The following is a 16,545-nucleotide window of genomic DNA, read 5'->3' as shown; positions in this document are numbered from 1 at the left end:
AAACAGGCTTCCCCAGGTAAACAGTTCTCCCTAGTTTTGATACAGATGCCTGGAAACAAGAGCAGAGAGGTTAAAGGAGAATCAGTGAGTTCTCCATAAAATAGAAAAGACAACTCCGGCCTTAGTGCAAGAGAAATTTCACTGGTGCCAGAAGTGAGTGGCAGAGACAACGTCAGGGTTAGACAGAGTGCTTTGGATTTAAAAATGGCTTTGAAGGGATTCCCCCTTATAAAATGTCACTAGAACCTTCTGGAATTCATCAAGTGGGGCCGTTCTACGGAAACCGTCCATTACATCGGCTATTCCCCATGGAAAGGTAATTCATATTCATCCAAACTACAGTTTTCAAACTTTTGGTACTGGAGCTCAGAGTAAAAATCTTTTTACATCTCTTCCCCATCTCCATCCAGCCCCTACTGCACTGGCAGAGCCCACGGAGTAAACGCTGCTTGCTGCCTTTGCTGCGATCTCCTGCAAACCGAGGGCTCTGCTTCCCTGCGAATGCAGCTGTGGCCCTGAGGAACACTGGGAGCAGCAGTCGTGGTGCACACTCCTCTGCACTGTGAGGTTAAAAGAGGAATGTCTGTGCCGGGGCTGACGGAGCAGGACCCAGGGCCAAGCTGGCTTTCAGCCTTTTTTTCCTTCATGTGCAAACCAAAACTCGCCTTGTATCTTTCTCCAGCCACAGCCACATTTTCATATTAGGGGGGAAAAATTCATTCTGTAACCAAGTGACATGAGAATAGATATGTAGGACTTGGAGAGTGTCCAGAAAGGATTTAGAAATTTGGCTGGCCATTAAGGCAGGGCCTCCTGGAGACTCTTCTGCCAGCCTTGGAGTGCAATTCCTGGGAGCTGGGAAGGTGGGCTCGGGAAAGGCAGACTCGTGTGAGGAGCAGACCTAACCATCAGTGCAGGGCCAACGGTCTGCCCAACCTCAGTCTACCGTGGCAGGAAAGTGAGGAGGTAGCGTGCCCAGATTCAAAGATCACTCTGGTCGTGGAGCAGAGATCTGAACTAGCCCTGACCACAGGCAGCAGAGGCAGGCCTCTGTACTCTGCCTTGGTTTCTCCAGCTGTACATGAAGCCAGATGGCACCAAAGGGCCTTCTCGTAATCTCTAAGTGAAGGGAATGACAGGTTCCATTGGATCTAAACCTTCCATCTGGCCTTTTCTCTCCTTCCTACTGTCACTGCTATCATAGAACTGGTGGGCCCTGGAGACTCGTCATCCCTTTGAGCACATCTCCTCTGGACTAAGCCTAAGCTAAGAGCGGTCACCCTACATGCCACATGCCTCCCTTCCTGCACAGGTAGATGGACCTGTGGGTGGGCTAATATTCTTCTCTCTCCCCAAAATTTGCAATCTAAAAGTTTCAATGATTACTGAAAGCAGTATTCATTTATCAAAAGAATTTAGACAACACAGACAAGCACTGAGTGACAATCACTTCATATTTTGGTGTATTTCTAGTCTCTTCCTCTATTTGATCAAATTCTCTTTTTCTCCATCAACACACAAGTTACTTTTATTTTATTTTATTTTTTTAAATTTAAATCATAAGCAGGATGCAGAGCCCCACAATGGTAATCCCAGTAGTTCGGGAGGCTGAGGCAGGAGGATCCCAAGTTCAAAGCCACAGCAATTTAGTGAGGCCCTAAGCAACTCAGAGAGACCCTGTCTCAAAATTAAAAAAAAAAAAAAAAGGGCTGGGGATGTGGTTCAGTGGTTAAGCATCCTTGGGTTTAAGCATCCTTGGGTTTAATCCCGGAACAACAACAACAACAACAAAAATAGATCGTATCTATTTTTTGTGTACTTTTTTGGTATTATTTTATTTCATTCAAGATGGTGTTGATGTTTTCTCAATGTGCTAAATATTTGGTAACATTGTTTTAATGTTTTCCTGGTGTTCCATTTTGTGGCTCTGCTTTAATTTTTTAAACTCCATTGATGGAGATTTATGATATTTCCAATTTTTTTATTCTATAAATGGTTGAGCAATGTATACATGAGTGAGTCTTTTTTTTCAACAAGTATTTACTGAGTGCATGCCTCACTCCATTCTGAGAGCTGGAGATGGGCCAGTGCATAAAATTGGTGCCTTCTCTGCCATTCAGGTCTTACCCTGTACGGGGGACGACAGACAAGGGGCAGGCAAACACATCACATGTCAGCAGGCAATAAATACCTTGAAGACATTAAAAAACAGTGTGAAGAGAATAAAAAGTGATGGGCCAGAGAGACCTACTATTTTACATCAGTCAAGGATTGTCTGATAAGGTACTGCTGTGGACTGAACTGTGTCCCCCCTTCTCAAATTCACATGTGGAAATCTCAATACCAGTGTGATGGTACTGGCAGATGTGCTTTTGGGAGGTGATCAGGGTTAGATGAGGTCATGTGGGTGGGTCCCCTGATGGGATTAGTGCCCTCATACTAGAAAGTGGTTCTTCCTCTTTGCCATGTCAGTACAGTGAGAAGGTGGCTCTCAAACTCTTTGACAGAGTTTCCTCTGTCAAAGCAGGAAACTGAATCAGCCAGCACCTAATCTTTTCAGCTTCTAGACTGTGAGAAAATATACGTCTGTTAAGCCAGCCAGTCTATGGTATTTTGCTTTGGCAGCCTGAGCTGATAGACAGGTACATTTGATCCAGAGGAAGTAGAGAATGAGTCTGTGGCTATCTGAGGAAAATGTCTCATACAAAAGGAAAAGCAGATGCAAAGAACCCAGAGGCAGAATTGTGCTTTGAATGTTCTAGAAATTGAGGTGGTGTTAGAGCAAGTAAGGTGGGAGGAGAGTGGTTCAAGAGGAGAGGGACAGTTCATGTAGGTCTTATGAACCATGATAAAAATTTCTCATTGATTTGGAGCAAGATGAGAATTTACTGAAGGCTCTGGGGCAGAGGGCAGCTTGGTTGGGCTGGGGCTTTAGACACATCACTTGTGCTACAGTGGGAAGCAGGGAAGCCTGTTAGCAGGTTCTTGGGAAAGAAATGCTTAGGCCAGGGTTGGGGTGGAAGAAGAGGTGAGAGAGATCACATTCTAGATGCATTTCACTGGAAGATGCCCTAGAGTTTACTGCTAAGTTGAATGTGGGAGAAGAGAAAGAAGTTGAAGATGATTCTGAGGTTTTTGGTATTAAAAAAAATGGAGGAGCCATCAGAGATCAGGGGAAGTAGAAAGGAGAGGGAGAGCTGTTGGGAAATCTTAAGTGGGAGAAGAGCTTTGGAAGAAGGGGTTGTACACTACCCTGATGCCTCTGAACATGGGATTTGGCAAGGAGGAGGTCCACTGGTGGCCTTGATAGCAGCTCTTGTCATGGCAGGGAGGGGAGAAGGACTGGGAGGACTCGGCTGGAGAGAGAACAGGAGGAGAGGAAGTGAGACAGGGAGACACTGCTGGCTCAAAGAGGAGCAGAGAAGGCTCAGGGACAGAGTGGATCAAGGGACAGATTTTACAGACATCAAAGCACCTTTGCAGGTTCAGAGAAATAAAGAAATGCCCAGGAAAGGCAGAAGTTGTGGTGAAGGAGTAGGAGGCTGGAAGACAGTTTATGAAGGGCTATGGCTGACAGTAAGTATCAGGAGTAGCCAAAAAAACGCTCGCTGGGGCAGACGGTCCTGCCCAACTGCCCACTACAAAGGCAGAAATAATTACTCTCCCCCTGAGGTGTGCTTTTTCTACGGATTCTCTCAGCTTTGGAACATCTCATCCTTTTTAATTTCTGTGACATGATCCACCCAATACAGCTAAAGTCATTGTACTGCCAAGTGGAGAAGTTGCACAGCTCCTGGAAATAATGGTGGCCAAGTTTTACTTTAAACATAAAATAATTCTTTTCAAAGAGGAGCTGGACTTCAATGAGATACCACTTTGCACTCACTAGACTGTCTACTGTGAAATGAAATTAAGATTTACAACTGAAAAATCAGGGTTGATAAGGACGGAGAAAAACTGGAACCCTTATGTGCTTTTCGTGAAAATGTAAAATGGTGGAGCTGCTATGGGAACTAGTATGGAGGTTCCTCATCCAATTAAAAATAAAAATTACCATACAACCCAGCCATTCTACTTTGAGATATATACCCCAGAGAATTTGGAATCAGGTGTCAGGAGCTGCCACGTAGGAGTTGAGCGCCCCCTAGTTTTGATTGATGGGAATGTAGAGATATGGCAAGCCAGCCATGGGCTGTGTGTGTGTGAGCTGTGAGCATTTTGAACACACAAGCGGACTGGACTGATGATGCAGCTCTGTCTGGGCTGTGCCCAGATGTGTCCCTTTCGCTTGTTCTGCCTTTGATCATCTCACAGCACATGAGATGGGTGTGGTCTTCCAAGATGTCAGTCAACATGCTGACCTGGGAGATATCGCGAAGCTAGACTCGACCCCCTGAAACCTGACTCCTTGCTTCATTTGAATGGCTTCTCCCCAATAAAACTGGGTTCGAGGTGTGCTCTTTCTCTTTCTTGCCTGCCTTAACTCCTTTGTGGGAGCTGGATCAGAAGAGCTGTCATAGAACCCAAAGAAAAAGGTATTTCTGTGTCATTATTTCATGCCAGCCCAGTTCACCTGGAGTGACCCTAACTGGTTTAGTTGTTTGCTGTGACAATCAGGGTCTTAAGGAGACATTTGTATACCTCTGTTCATAGCAGCAAATATTTTTAAGAGCTAAAATGTGAAAGAACCCAATCATCCAGTGAATAGATACACAAAATGTGGTATTTGTGTATGTGTGTGTGTGTATGTATACATACATATATAATGGAATATTATTCTGCATTACAAAGGAAGGACATTCTGACATAAATTACATGAATGAACTTTGAGGACATCATGCTAAGTGAAATCAGCCTGTAACAAAAAGCAAATAGTGTATGGTTCTGCTTATAGGAAGTACTTAGTGTACTCAAAATCATAGAGACAGAAAGTAGAATGGTGTTTGCCAGGGGCCAGGGGGCTGGGGGGAGAGGGAAACATGGAGTTATTAATCCATGGGTGTAGAATTTCAGTTTTACAAGATGAAAAGTATCCTGGAGTTTGAAACATCTTCACCACCTCAAAAGGAAACTCCATACCCATTAGCCGTCACTCCCCATTTTCCAACCCTCAGTCCCTGAAATGCCTAATCTAACTTTCTGACTATGGATTTGCCTATTTTGGACATTTCATATAAATGGGATCCTACAATTGTGGCTGTCCTATTTGGTTTCTTTAACTTAGCATAATGTTTTCAAGCATCATTCATGCCCTAGCATGTCTCAGTACTTCATTCCTTTTTATTGCTGAATCATATCTCATTATAGGATGATCATGCATTGTCCATCAATTCATCAGTCATTTCCACTTTTTGGTGATTGTAAATCATGCTGCTATGAATGTTTCTGCACAGCATTCATAGTGTAGTGCTTTGTTTGAAGACTAGCTTAAAATTCTTTTGGGTCTATACCCAGGAGAGGAATTGATGGGTCATGCTATAGGTTGGATCTGGAAAGTCCCCCAAAGGCCCATGTCTTCAAGGCTTGGTCCTCGGCCTGTGGCGCTCTGTGGTTTGGTGGAGACCTTTAAGGGGTGGAATCTAGTGGGAAGTCTTAGGTCATGGGGGTGTGTCCTTAAAGGGGACTATGGACCCTAGTCTCTTTCTCTCTTTTGATCCTTGGCTGCCCCAAGCTTTGCTTCACCATCTGCATAAGATACTGCCTTACCACAAACCCAAAAGCACTGGGCCAGTCGACCATGGACTGAAACCTCTGAAATTGTAAGCCAAATAGTCTTTTCTCTCTTTAATTGATTATCTTGGTTATTGTATTACAGTAAAGGAAAAGCGACTAACACAGGTGATATGTTTTATATTTAAATCATTGAAGAACCTAATGCATCACTAAAATATTTAAATAACTAGACAAAAACATCTTACCAATGGGGAAAAAAATAGCCATTAACGGCAGAGCAGAGACAGTGAATACATCCATTGGAAAAGCTAAATATTAGGGCATTTGTGTACTGTGGTATGTGTGTACTTTAGCATGCATGCGCTCTAGAAGGAAGGGGAGAGAAAACAAGCAGGATGAGACAAAGTGAGCACTGCCACCCCTGAGCATGAGAACCCATGTGTCTCACAGAAACAACACTGACTCCTGGACCATGAAGACTCCGATATCTTGGGGAACCAGTTCAATAGCGAGGAGAGGAAAACTGCACGGAGAAATGTGATCACACTAACATCATTAACAAGGCTCTCCCCTGTGATTCACAAGGATGGCAAGAATATGCTCATTTAATTTTGAGGGAATCTCCCAAAGTATTTCATGTCCACTGATGCCACGTCAATCGAAAATAGTTACCTTATTTTTGAAATTGCAATTTCCCTTTCTTGTCTGTAAGATGTTAGTTCATTTAGCAGACTTTTTTTTTTTCTGTTCCTTTCTGAGCAGCAGGGGATTACTTTTGAGGTGGGCACTGAGGCAAACATTTCTCTTGCGATGAGGCATAGAGCACAGACTGCCAGCTGTGCCCTCCCTGCTGGGCAGGCTGAGTGGGGCTGAGGTAGCTCTCCAATTCTCAGGCACCATGGGCTGTATGAAGTCTGCCATTGCTGACTTCCTAAGTCATGCCCAATGAGAACGGGGACCCCTAAGTCTTCATACTGATATCTTATTTCACAAGATTATTGTGCTTATTTCATAAGATGAGAAAAGGGTGTTATTTAGTGACACTCCCCAACTTATGGTAGCCTGACTCAATCAGGCACCTTATGCCTAAAGTACCATGGGGGACTTATGGTTCCTAAATGCACCATGCTATCATGCTCTCTCCTGGGCATGTGCAAAGAGTGCCCTCTCTCTAGGCCACTGTGACCCCACCTTCTACTCCTTCCCCTCAATGCCCCTAACACTCAAGTCATTAAGACACTGTCATGTATGGCGGTTAACTTCTCACTCATCTCTCAGGAGTGTGCATGGCAGAGGGTGGTGTGGGGACCTTGCTTCTTACTCTGCAGCCTCTGGTGCCTGCAGGGTGCCTGCTGTGCAAGGGCAGTGTGCACACATTTGCTGAACTGAGCAGGAACGTGAGACCCGCGCAGCACCTGCCTCCTCCAACTGCTGGCTCTTCAGTCTTTTTAAAAGCTAAATGGATGTGATTTCTCCCCCATCTGCCTTTATAACAATCCACTCCCTTTCTCTCAAGTCAGAAAAATGGTATTTACATGTGATTAAAAGAGGACGCAAGGCCCCTCTCTCTGACAGGCAGTCCGACAGCCAGAAGAGGGAACTCTACCCAGGCTGGTGCTGAGAGCCCTCTGCCCTGACCAGAGCAGGCTGAGCACCTCTGCTCCTCTGCAGAAGGGACCTCACCAAGGCCCCTCTGAGAGGACAGGGCCACTGAACCTGGTCCCCAATTCCTGGTCTCAAGCTAGCCCTGGACTCTGATGACTTTTCATTAGGGTGCTCAGGTGAGTGCGACGGGGTCCTTACTTAGGCAATAGGGTAGGAACACATCCAACTCTCACCCCATACTGTTGAATCTGCTGCCTTCGACTACCCCTTGTCCAGTCTGGCTGGCTCAGCACTGCACAAGAATTGGCTCAATTTAACCAGTGAGCAGCCATAGTGCGGTAGTACCCCACCCTCACTTTTCTCTCACTTCCCTGTTATTTCAGCCTCAGTCTCCTCCTCTCTTCTCAGGGATGAACAGGTGAGCTGAGTTAAAGCCTCTCTTGGAGCCTGACCACACTGTTCAGTCAGCAGGAGGCTGGCTAAGTCTCAACCTAGACTGTACACCAGAATCACCTGGCAGCTCTCAAAAATAGTGACATCTGGGTCCCACCTGGATATTTTGATAAGAGGCAGCCTGGAGTTCAGGTCTTTTAAAAGCTCCTAGGTCATTCCAGTGGGTAGCCAGCCATGGTTGAGAACCATTGGCATAAGGATATTTTCCACTGCCTGATTTGTCAGAATTCTGAATTGGGGGGAATTCTATTTCTTTCCCAGACATTCATGTAAAGTCTCTGTATCCCATTTCAGTGTTGTTTGGGGGCATTTAGCTTCCTAGTCAAAAGTCCCAGGGACTGGGTTGTGGCTCAGTGGTAGACAGCACTTGTCTAGCATGTGTGAGGCCCTGGGTTTGATCCTTAGCACCACATATAAGTAAATAAAATAAAGGTCCACTGACAACTAAAAAAAAAAAAAAAGTCCCAGGAGGAGAGGGATATGTGGTAAATTTAGGTATCCAAATCTGATGCCTGTTAACCCTGGTGTTGTGCAAAAAACAAAAACAAAATCTCCAAATGAACTCTTATATGCAAGGACAAATACATATTCTGAAACTTAAGTATGAACACACTGTATCCTTGCAGCAGAACAGTAAAATCATGATGTCACCCTTCAGGCAGTCTCTGGTCAATCAATACACACTGAGCACCTACTTTAGGAGTGTCAGGAAAAGCCAGAAGTCTTGTCAAGGTAGTACTTACTTCGGGGGACCTTGCTAGGGTAAATCTTCTGGCATGGTTTGTATTCATCCGGAGGGGGGAAGTCTTCCACAGAATGGAACGTGAATTTAGACTCGAAGTCATCTGCACATGTGGGAAATGGTACAGTTTAGTTGGGTTACTGGCAGGCCCCACGTTGGATCGCTCCAAGAGAACACACGTCACTCTAAGCAAACGCACTGTGTTCTGCTTGCTTGCTCTGTGCAAAGGTGTTGACAGAAGGGCTATTCCCCCCAAGACATCCATCCACCTTTCAAGTTTTACTGCTTAGCTGGGAGGAGGGGAAGTAGAGTGAGATCAGCAGTGATTTCCCATCACCCACCAAACTACTCCAACCAACATCTTAAGGAAGCTCCTAAGGGGGCAGAAGTGAGCTCCTGGGGAGAGAAGAGGAGTGGTCATGTCTCCCTTTCCTGGGCTGACTCCTGCCTTTTGAGCTGGGTCTTATGTCTGACCATAGCCTAGCACACAGAAGGGGGGCAGAGGTGTTGCAGTCACATCCAACTCGAGGTGCCTTTAACTTCCTACTTCCATAGTTTTGCTCCAATTGTCCCCCTACCTCATGGGCCTTCCACCCACTCCTTGCCCTTATCCAAATCACTCTGGTCTCTCTGGCACTCTGGTCTCTCAGTCTCCATGGAGAGAGATAGACATACACAGAAAGAGAGAATTCAAATGCTGGTTTTCTTTCTGTTCTCTAATCTGAGTCAGAAGTCTAAGAGTAGGCCCTGGAACTATAGTGAAGGTGGTAAAAGAAACCCTATTTCACAGGCCCTGTAGGCTGTCCTGCATCTGTGTGAGCCCACAGTTCACTGGGAAGCACATAAGCTCTCTCCAGGGGCCAGGGGAAATCACTTCCTCACTGGCACCAGCCCCTCAGGTGTGCACCTGCTTACCGGTGATGTGCATGCTTCCATTCCGTAGCTGACCTCCGGGCTGCTGGGTGGGGGTCCAGGCAGGGTTCTGCTGGCTCTTGCTTGAAAGCTCTGTGGTGGGTGATCTTGCAGGAGGTGCTGGAGGTGGATTTAGCTTTCCACCACTGGTCCCTTATGCGGAAGATGACAGAGCATTCAGAGTTAGGAATGGGGACAGCGATGTTATAACTTTATGTGAGAGATTAGACGTTTAGATCTCTGGCTATAATATGATATAGAGATTAAAAGGGCAACTGCTTGAGCCAAACTGAGATTGAATCACAGTTCCCTCATTGGGACAAATAACAGGTTCTTTGTGCCTCAGTTTTCTTATCCGTAAAATGAGAATACTAGGACCTATACCTCCTAGGGTTGAGAGGACTAAATGAGTTGATTTCAGTCAAGTGGTATACAATAAGTGCTCCATAGTTGTGATAATATTAATGATGACCCTCATTATAAGATGGTACAGCCCTCTGGGCATGGTAGGGCAGGCCTGTAATCCCAGCAGCTTGAGAGGCTGAGGCAGGAGGATCATGAGTTCAAAGCCAGCCTCAGGAAAAGCAAGGTGCTAAGCAACTCAGCGAGACCCTATCTCTAAATATAATACAAAATAGGACTGGAGATGTGGCTCAGTGGTTGAGTGCTCCTGAGTTCAATCCTAGGTATCCCCCCCAAAGAAAGATGATACAGCCCAAGGAATGGCCCCACTGCAGAGTGATAGGAACAGCAAAGGTAGTTGCTAGGTGAGGGCCCAGAGGGAGGCCAGAAGAATGGGTCATAGGGGCATGTTCCTACCCTCAGGTTCTGCTCCCACTGGGTTCTGCCCCCACCAGCTCTTCTGCACTGCAATCTGTTTATTCTCCTTCAGGTCCAACCTAGATCCTTCCCGACCACCAAGGCCCAACTCAAATCCAACCTACACCCTCAAGCCTTCCCTGGTCAATGGCCAGAGGCTCCTCCTTCCTCTCCCTGTGCTATTCTGTGGGACCCTTGGCAGTCTACAGCCCAGTGTCCTGGCTCCTCATTATATATACCCTACTGCTGCTTATTTCCCCAATGACATTGCCACCATCACTTTGCCAGTACATCACTGTTCCCTGTGCTAGTTGCTTACAATTACAACTTCTTTCCCTTCTCCCAAGTTAAGCTGAAGTAGAAGTTACCCCCATTTTATATGTGAAATCAAGTTTCACGTCCAAAGACACCAAGGGAGAGGCCAGGCAAGCCTTCTGGAGCAGGTGGGGGTTCCAGCAGCAGCAGCAGCAGCAGAGTGGTGCCCTCCGAGCTCCTGCTTTCCCTGCAGGGTCTGCCCAAAGGGTCTGTCCCAGGCTTCTTTCTCTCACTCTTCTCTTCCTAGGCACCTAGGAGTTATTTGATCCCACAAGGAGACTAAAGGGCTAAAGAGACTGCTGATCGTCCTCTGGATGGGAACTTGCCCCTCCTTGTGGGAAAGGAGAAGGAAGGAAGGAAAAAACAGGCTGCTGCCCCAGCTATGCTCAGGCCCTCACCGCATAGTCACAGCAATGCCCTGTGAAAGGTGCTGTCCTACTAAAGGTGTTATTCCTACTTGTCAGAGTTAAAAAAAAAAAAAAAGTCAAGATAAAACAAAACAAAAAACCCAAGTAACTGGCATCAGATTACACAGGAGTGTGTAGGGAACCCAGGATCTGAACTCAAAACTCTCCAAATCCAAGACATGTTTTTTTCCCACTCCACCACAGACATTTAAAATCACAGATAGCAAAAGGGCTCACCACTCTCAATGCTGGGCCTCCTGGTGACCAGTCAGTTGAAAGAAGAATGACTAAAACCTTATCTCTTCTGATCAACAGTCTTAAAAATATTCTTGCCCTTTGTGCTAGGAATTCTCTCTTAGGAACCTATCCTCTAAAAAATATCCCAAATAGGGCTGAGGTTGTGGCTCAGTGGTAGAGCGCTTGCCTTGCTTGTGTGAACCACTGGGTTTGATCGTCAGCACCACATAAGAAAAAAAAATTAATTAAAAAAATAAAAAATATCCAAAGTATTCAGCACCACATAAGAAAAAAAAATTAATTAAAAAAATAAAAAATATCCAAAGTATAGACTAAAATCCTACACTGTTATTCATAATAACAAAAACAGGGAATCAACTTAAATGTATGTACCCATTATCATTTAAATTTACTTATACATTTTAATAATTTGACAAAACTGCTTTTAATATAGTATTAAATAAAAATACAAAATTGTAAGTACAAAGTGGTATTAAGCATGTAAACGTACATGTATTCAGAAAAAAATGAAAATGACATCCAAATGACAGTTTTCATCTCTAGGCGATATTATTTCTATTTGCTCCACAATAAGCTGGCATTGTTTTTAATTTAAGGAAATACATTTAAGAAACTCTCTGCATCAAGAGATTTACTGACAGAAAAAAAAATATATGCATGGATATGTGTGTGTGGGGAGTTGTATATGTGTTAATTGTGTATGTATACGGGTGTGTGTATGGAGTATGCATTTATTAGGGTGTTTGTGTGTAAGGCTGAGAGAGTGCTTGTAGTTGTGTTTGAGTTGTGTGTGTGAATGCAGGTGTGTGTGGATGTGTGGTGGTACCTTCTGTGTGGAAAGGCGTCAACAGTGCATGAAGTCTACCACTACAGGGACCAGTGAAGTAAGTCATGAGACATCAACAATTCACAATCCTCTCTGCTCTGTACGTGAAGAATTATTTTTGCTTTTTGGCTAAAGATACAGGCCCTGTTTTCTCCAGTCAGCTGAGAACCTGCCAAAAGGCAGAATGTGAATCCAATCTGCTGATGGCCAGTGAAGATTCAGGCTGGGAGCCAGACTGGAATAATTCAAGAGAAGACTAAACCAGAGACCTGGGCTGGGAAACAAGCCCCACCCGAGGAGTAGATCTGGAGATAGAAAGTCCATAGTAAAAACAAAAGCCTTCTCTAGAGCTCACTTGCTATTCCCTGTTCCAAGCGCAACACATACAAGGCCTCCATCTTTACAACAACCCCAGGAGGTAGAAAGATTGCTGTCCCCATCTTACAGAGAAGGACGCACAGACAGCTAGGTGGTTGTCCAGGGTCCCAGCCAGTGATGGCAAGAGGATCATGGCCAGAATCCCTCCCTTACCTTCTGCAGGATCTGGGACAAGTCTCTCAATCCCCCTTGCCCTTGGTTTGCGTCTCTAAAATGAAAACTTCCAACAATAAAGTCCCTTAGAGGGACAAGGTTCTACCCAGAGGCACTGAGTAGCTCTGGACTAAAACAAGATTCTGAGATTGGAGCCATCCCACGGTTTGTACGGGGTTCCGCGGACTGGGCTCTTTACCTGGGCCTCTGCAGATCCTCCTCTTCTGCAGGAGCGGCTGAGGTCCCAGAGGGCCAGGTGGTGCGGGCAAGCCCTGCGCGCTGGCCTTCTGCTGTTGGGCCTGGAAGCTGGGGGACTTGGGGGGCAGCGGGGGAGGGGTTTCGCTGCTGTTGTTAGCGCCTGGCAAGGGAGGCGCTGACACCGAAGCCCTGGGCGAACAGGAAGCATACAGGGGGAGTGGGGGCGGCGGAGGGGGCGGCGGCGGCGGGGCGGGAGGCTCTGGCACCTCTTGGGCGGGGCTGGCAGGCTCCTCATTGAGTCCTGGATACCCACAGGGTGGGAGGAGAGGGAGCGGGGGCGGGATGGGCGGGAAGTGCAAGGGGGCCAGCTGAGGCCTCACTGCCTTGTCACTGAGTAGGGAGGCCGGGGGCAGAGGGGGTGGGGTCGGAGGAAGTGGCGGAGGTGGAGGCGGAGGAGGGCAGGGGACAGTGGGTGCAATGGCAGGAGAGCTCCCTTTGGTCGGTAGGCCGGGTGGGGACACCAGCGAGGCCTTGGTGGGGGAAGACGGTGGTAGAGGTGGAGGTAGGGGCGGAGGAGGTGGAGGTGGGGCGGGCACATTGGGGCGAGGAGGGACTATCCTGGCAGCGCCTTGGGCCTCAGAAGCATTGCCTAGCCTGGGAGATGCAGGGGGGTTAAGCGGGCCACTAATGGTTTTGGTGGGAAGCCGGGGAGAAGGCGCTCGAGAACCAGGGGCCTGCCCTGTCTTGCCACCTAGAAATGAAACAAATTCTGGGTTAGCTCAACAACAGAGAAAGGAAGAAGCTCAAGTGCGTGCTCCTTCTGAGCATCAAGGAGCTGTCCTTCCAGACAAGCCCAGGTCAGACCCTAATCTTACTATTCTGTTCTCACCTGCCAACAGCCTTCTCATGTCCAGCCCAGGACACAGGACTGCTCTGACCTGTGCCCTTCCTCATCTCAAGACCCCTCACATTCATTCACCATTACCTGCCAGGTGCAGTTGCCCTTATGCTCTAGTTAGGATCCTTAGGTATACCAAGCCCAAACACCTGGCTAGGGAGGTTTTCCTCACTGCTAGCATTTTATGAACAAGGACATCCTTTGTTTTTATATTGCAAACATAAAATTCATGATTCCCTGAATACATAAGGGAAATCAGCAGGGAAACACTTGTCCTCCACATTCCAGGTCCAATGACCTTGAACCTCCTAGTTACATGGCCTCTAGAAGTTCAAAGCCCTCTTTCCCCAAAACTTACTCTAGTTTTCAAAGGGCGGGCTTTTTCCTGATCTCTGAATTTCTCATCCTCTATGTGTCTCTTTCACCACATCATTTTTTAAAAAAAAAATATTTATATTTTAGTTGTAGTTGGACACAGTACTTTTATTTTATTTATTTTCATGTGGTGCCTAGGATCGAACCCAGGGCATCATACATGCTAGACAAACGCTCTACCACTGAGCCACAACCCCAGCCCAACCACATCATTGAAATCCAATAACTCTTAAACTCAGGGGTAACAACAAATTGCTTGTTTGTGTTTGGTGAACTTTATGGAGGATTGGGATGGATATAGGGTCCTTGGAGGGAGCTCTGACTCTTGATATAACCTTGTACCACAGTGCTGATTCTCTTCTTCCCCCTCCCTTGCCTCTTGCTAAGGAGAAAAAAATTTCCTCTTCCTGGTTAATGAAGTTCTGCAATCATTGTTTAAATATGATTTTAAGAGAGGTCACTGTCAGAGGGAATGTCACTCTCCTTTCAGGAGGCATATTCAAATAGTTATTCCAAATACAGTCCTCCCTTAAAGGAGTTCTGGAGAACACACTTTCTCCTATTTCACTACCCCTATATTTTATATGGCAATATGTGGAAAACACTTGAAAAAATGCTTGCTTCTCACACATACAACTTCCTGGGTGCTGCAGCATAGGGGCAGCTTTTGTTTCAGATTATAAACTCCAGTGTCTATTGAGGGGTTCTGGGGTTTTTCATCCCATATGAATTTCCAGAGTTTCCCCAAACTGGTTACAAATCATTCCTGAAGGACTTGATGTCAAAAGCCAGGCCAAAGGCATAGAAGAAGTGCCCCTGGGGGAAGAAGATAAGTGGGCAGGAGTATGGTATCTGGGTTTTCGCACTGGTGGCCCTCTGGCTATGATGTGACAGTCACCTGGGCAATACTACTAGAGCTTGGTTGTTCTTAAGGCAAGTGGTGATGTCATCCCTGTACTGAAGATTTTCTTTGAGGAGATTCTGGAAGACATATCTTTGTCCTGAGGAATTAACTTAATTTCAGGGGCCAGAACAGCTGGCTGCCTATGCCCAGGAGTAGAAAGCCCTACCTGGTCTTTTCAGGGACAAGATCTATGTTTTATATGATGTCTAGGGCAGGGATCAGCACAGAGAATCCAGCCTAAAAGTTCTGAAACCTGTTCCCATAGTACACAGAGATGATGACAGAAAACCCAGGCAGCTCCCTAAATAAGTCAGGGTCTACCTAGATGCCCAATTGCCAAGTGAAATTTAAAAGAATCATAAATTTAAAAAGCAGAACAGAGCCTACTCTTGAATAACCAATCCAAACTTTTAAAATGATTGAAAACATCGTGAATCCAAGATTGAAAAACCCTGAAAGTGAGTCTGTTAAGAGTACAAAATCCTCTGTTTCCTGCTCACGTGGTGGAGGATCAGGTACCAGGAATATTTGGAGCCTGACAGTCCCTGGGTCAGTGATACCCCTGGAGTTTATTCAGCTTGTTGGCTAAAGAGCACAATAGTAGGAAAACACTTTTTTCTACTATATATATACCCAATTTGAATGTAAAAGTTTTAAAACATCCAGTGCCCGCTAAAGCACACATAACTGCAATAGACTGATTGTAGTAATGGCCTCAATTACCCTCTCATGCCTAATTCTGTAATCTTTGAATATGATTGACTATTAACATAACCTTTTAAAATGATTGAATATGATATCAAGAGATGAAGTCTATTTCCACATCTTTGTCACTTGCTTTGGATGTGATAGGAATTAACACTTCCTAGCCTTCCAAGTTACTTCTCAGTAGCTTCCAAGACTAAGCCTCAAGGGACTTTATACACATCTTCCTTTTATTTTGGAGCCTTGCCACCACCGTGATAACAAGCCCTTGAGCAGCCTGCTGGAGACTGAGAGACCATGTGGACCTGAGGTGAGTCAAGCCAGTTGTGAGTCAAGCCTGAGGTGAGTCAGGCCTGAGCCTCAGAGACAGGAAAAACAGGAGAAATCTAAGATAAAGGAAAGCCACCTACCTAACCTGCAGGTTTGCAGATGCTGAGGGAGTAGAGCTGAGATCATTCCACATTGCTAACCCACAGAATTATAGGCTAAATAATAAATGGTCATTTAAAACTCTTAAGTTTCTGTGTTCTGTTACATAGCAACGCCTAACTGATACAATGAATGAAAACCATTACAACTCATGCATCTCTAGTGAGTCCACAGTGATGTCATTATGATGATCTATTATGATTTGCACCTTCTGTCTGGGCAACCATTACACCATTGCTAAATAATACAAGTTGCTCTTCAATTATTACAACAATTTAGTTAGGATGATGATTTGAAAGATTCCTCATGAACAATTCTGTTCTTTAGAAAGTTCCAGTGTTTAACTTTCCAAATACATGATCTCTAACATGACTGTTTATAAAACACATGTTCCTGGGCACATGTGGAACCAACTGGGCACATGTGGATTGCCCAGTTGGTTCCACGAGTTAAGGAGATTTAGACTATGATGTAACTAGTCCAAACTTTTCCTTA

At 45.6% G+C, this 16,545-nt stretch overlaps 1 protein-coding gene across 1 annotated transcript in view; it reads right to left on the bottom strand.

The window, feature by feature from the left end:
- Wipf3 (WAS/WASL interacting protein family member 3) overlaps positions 1–16,545 on the bottom strand; it is a 93,415-nt gene that overhangs the window by 7,518 nt on the left and 69,352 nt on the right. Inside the window, exons 5-7 of the mRNA XM_027939620.2 lie at positions 12,741–13,490; positions 9,389–9,538; positions 8,475–8,576 (exon numbers count right to left, since the gene is read on the bottom strand). Coding sequence (XP_027795421.2) covers positions 8,475–8,576; positions 9,389–9,538; positions 12,741–13,490 — 1,002 coding nt within the window. The remainder of the gene's footprint in view (positions 1–8,474; positions 8,577–9,388; positions 9,539–12,740; positions 13,491–16,545) is intronic.

The sequence above is a fragment of the Marmota flaviventris genome, chromosome 1 (assembly GCF_047511675.1).
Source record: "Marmota flaviventris isolate mMarFla1 chromosome 1, mMarFla1.hap1, whole genome shotgun sequence".
Lineage (NCBI taxonomy): Eukaryota > Metazoa > Chordata > Mammalia > Rodentia > Sciuridae > Marmota > Marmota flaviventris.
Note: the sequence above shows the minus strand (reverse complement) of the source record. Positions and strands in the feature narration are given on the sequence as shown.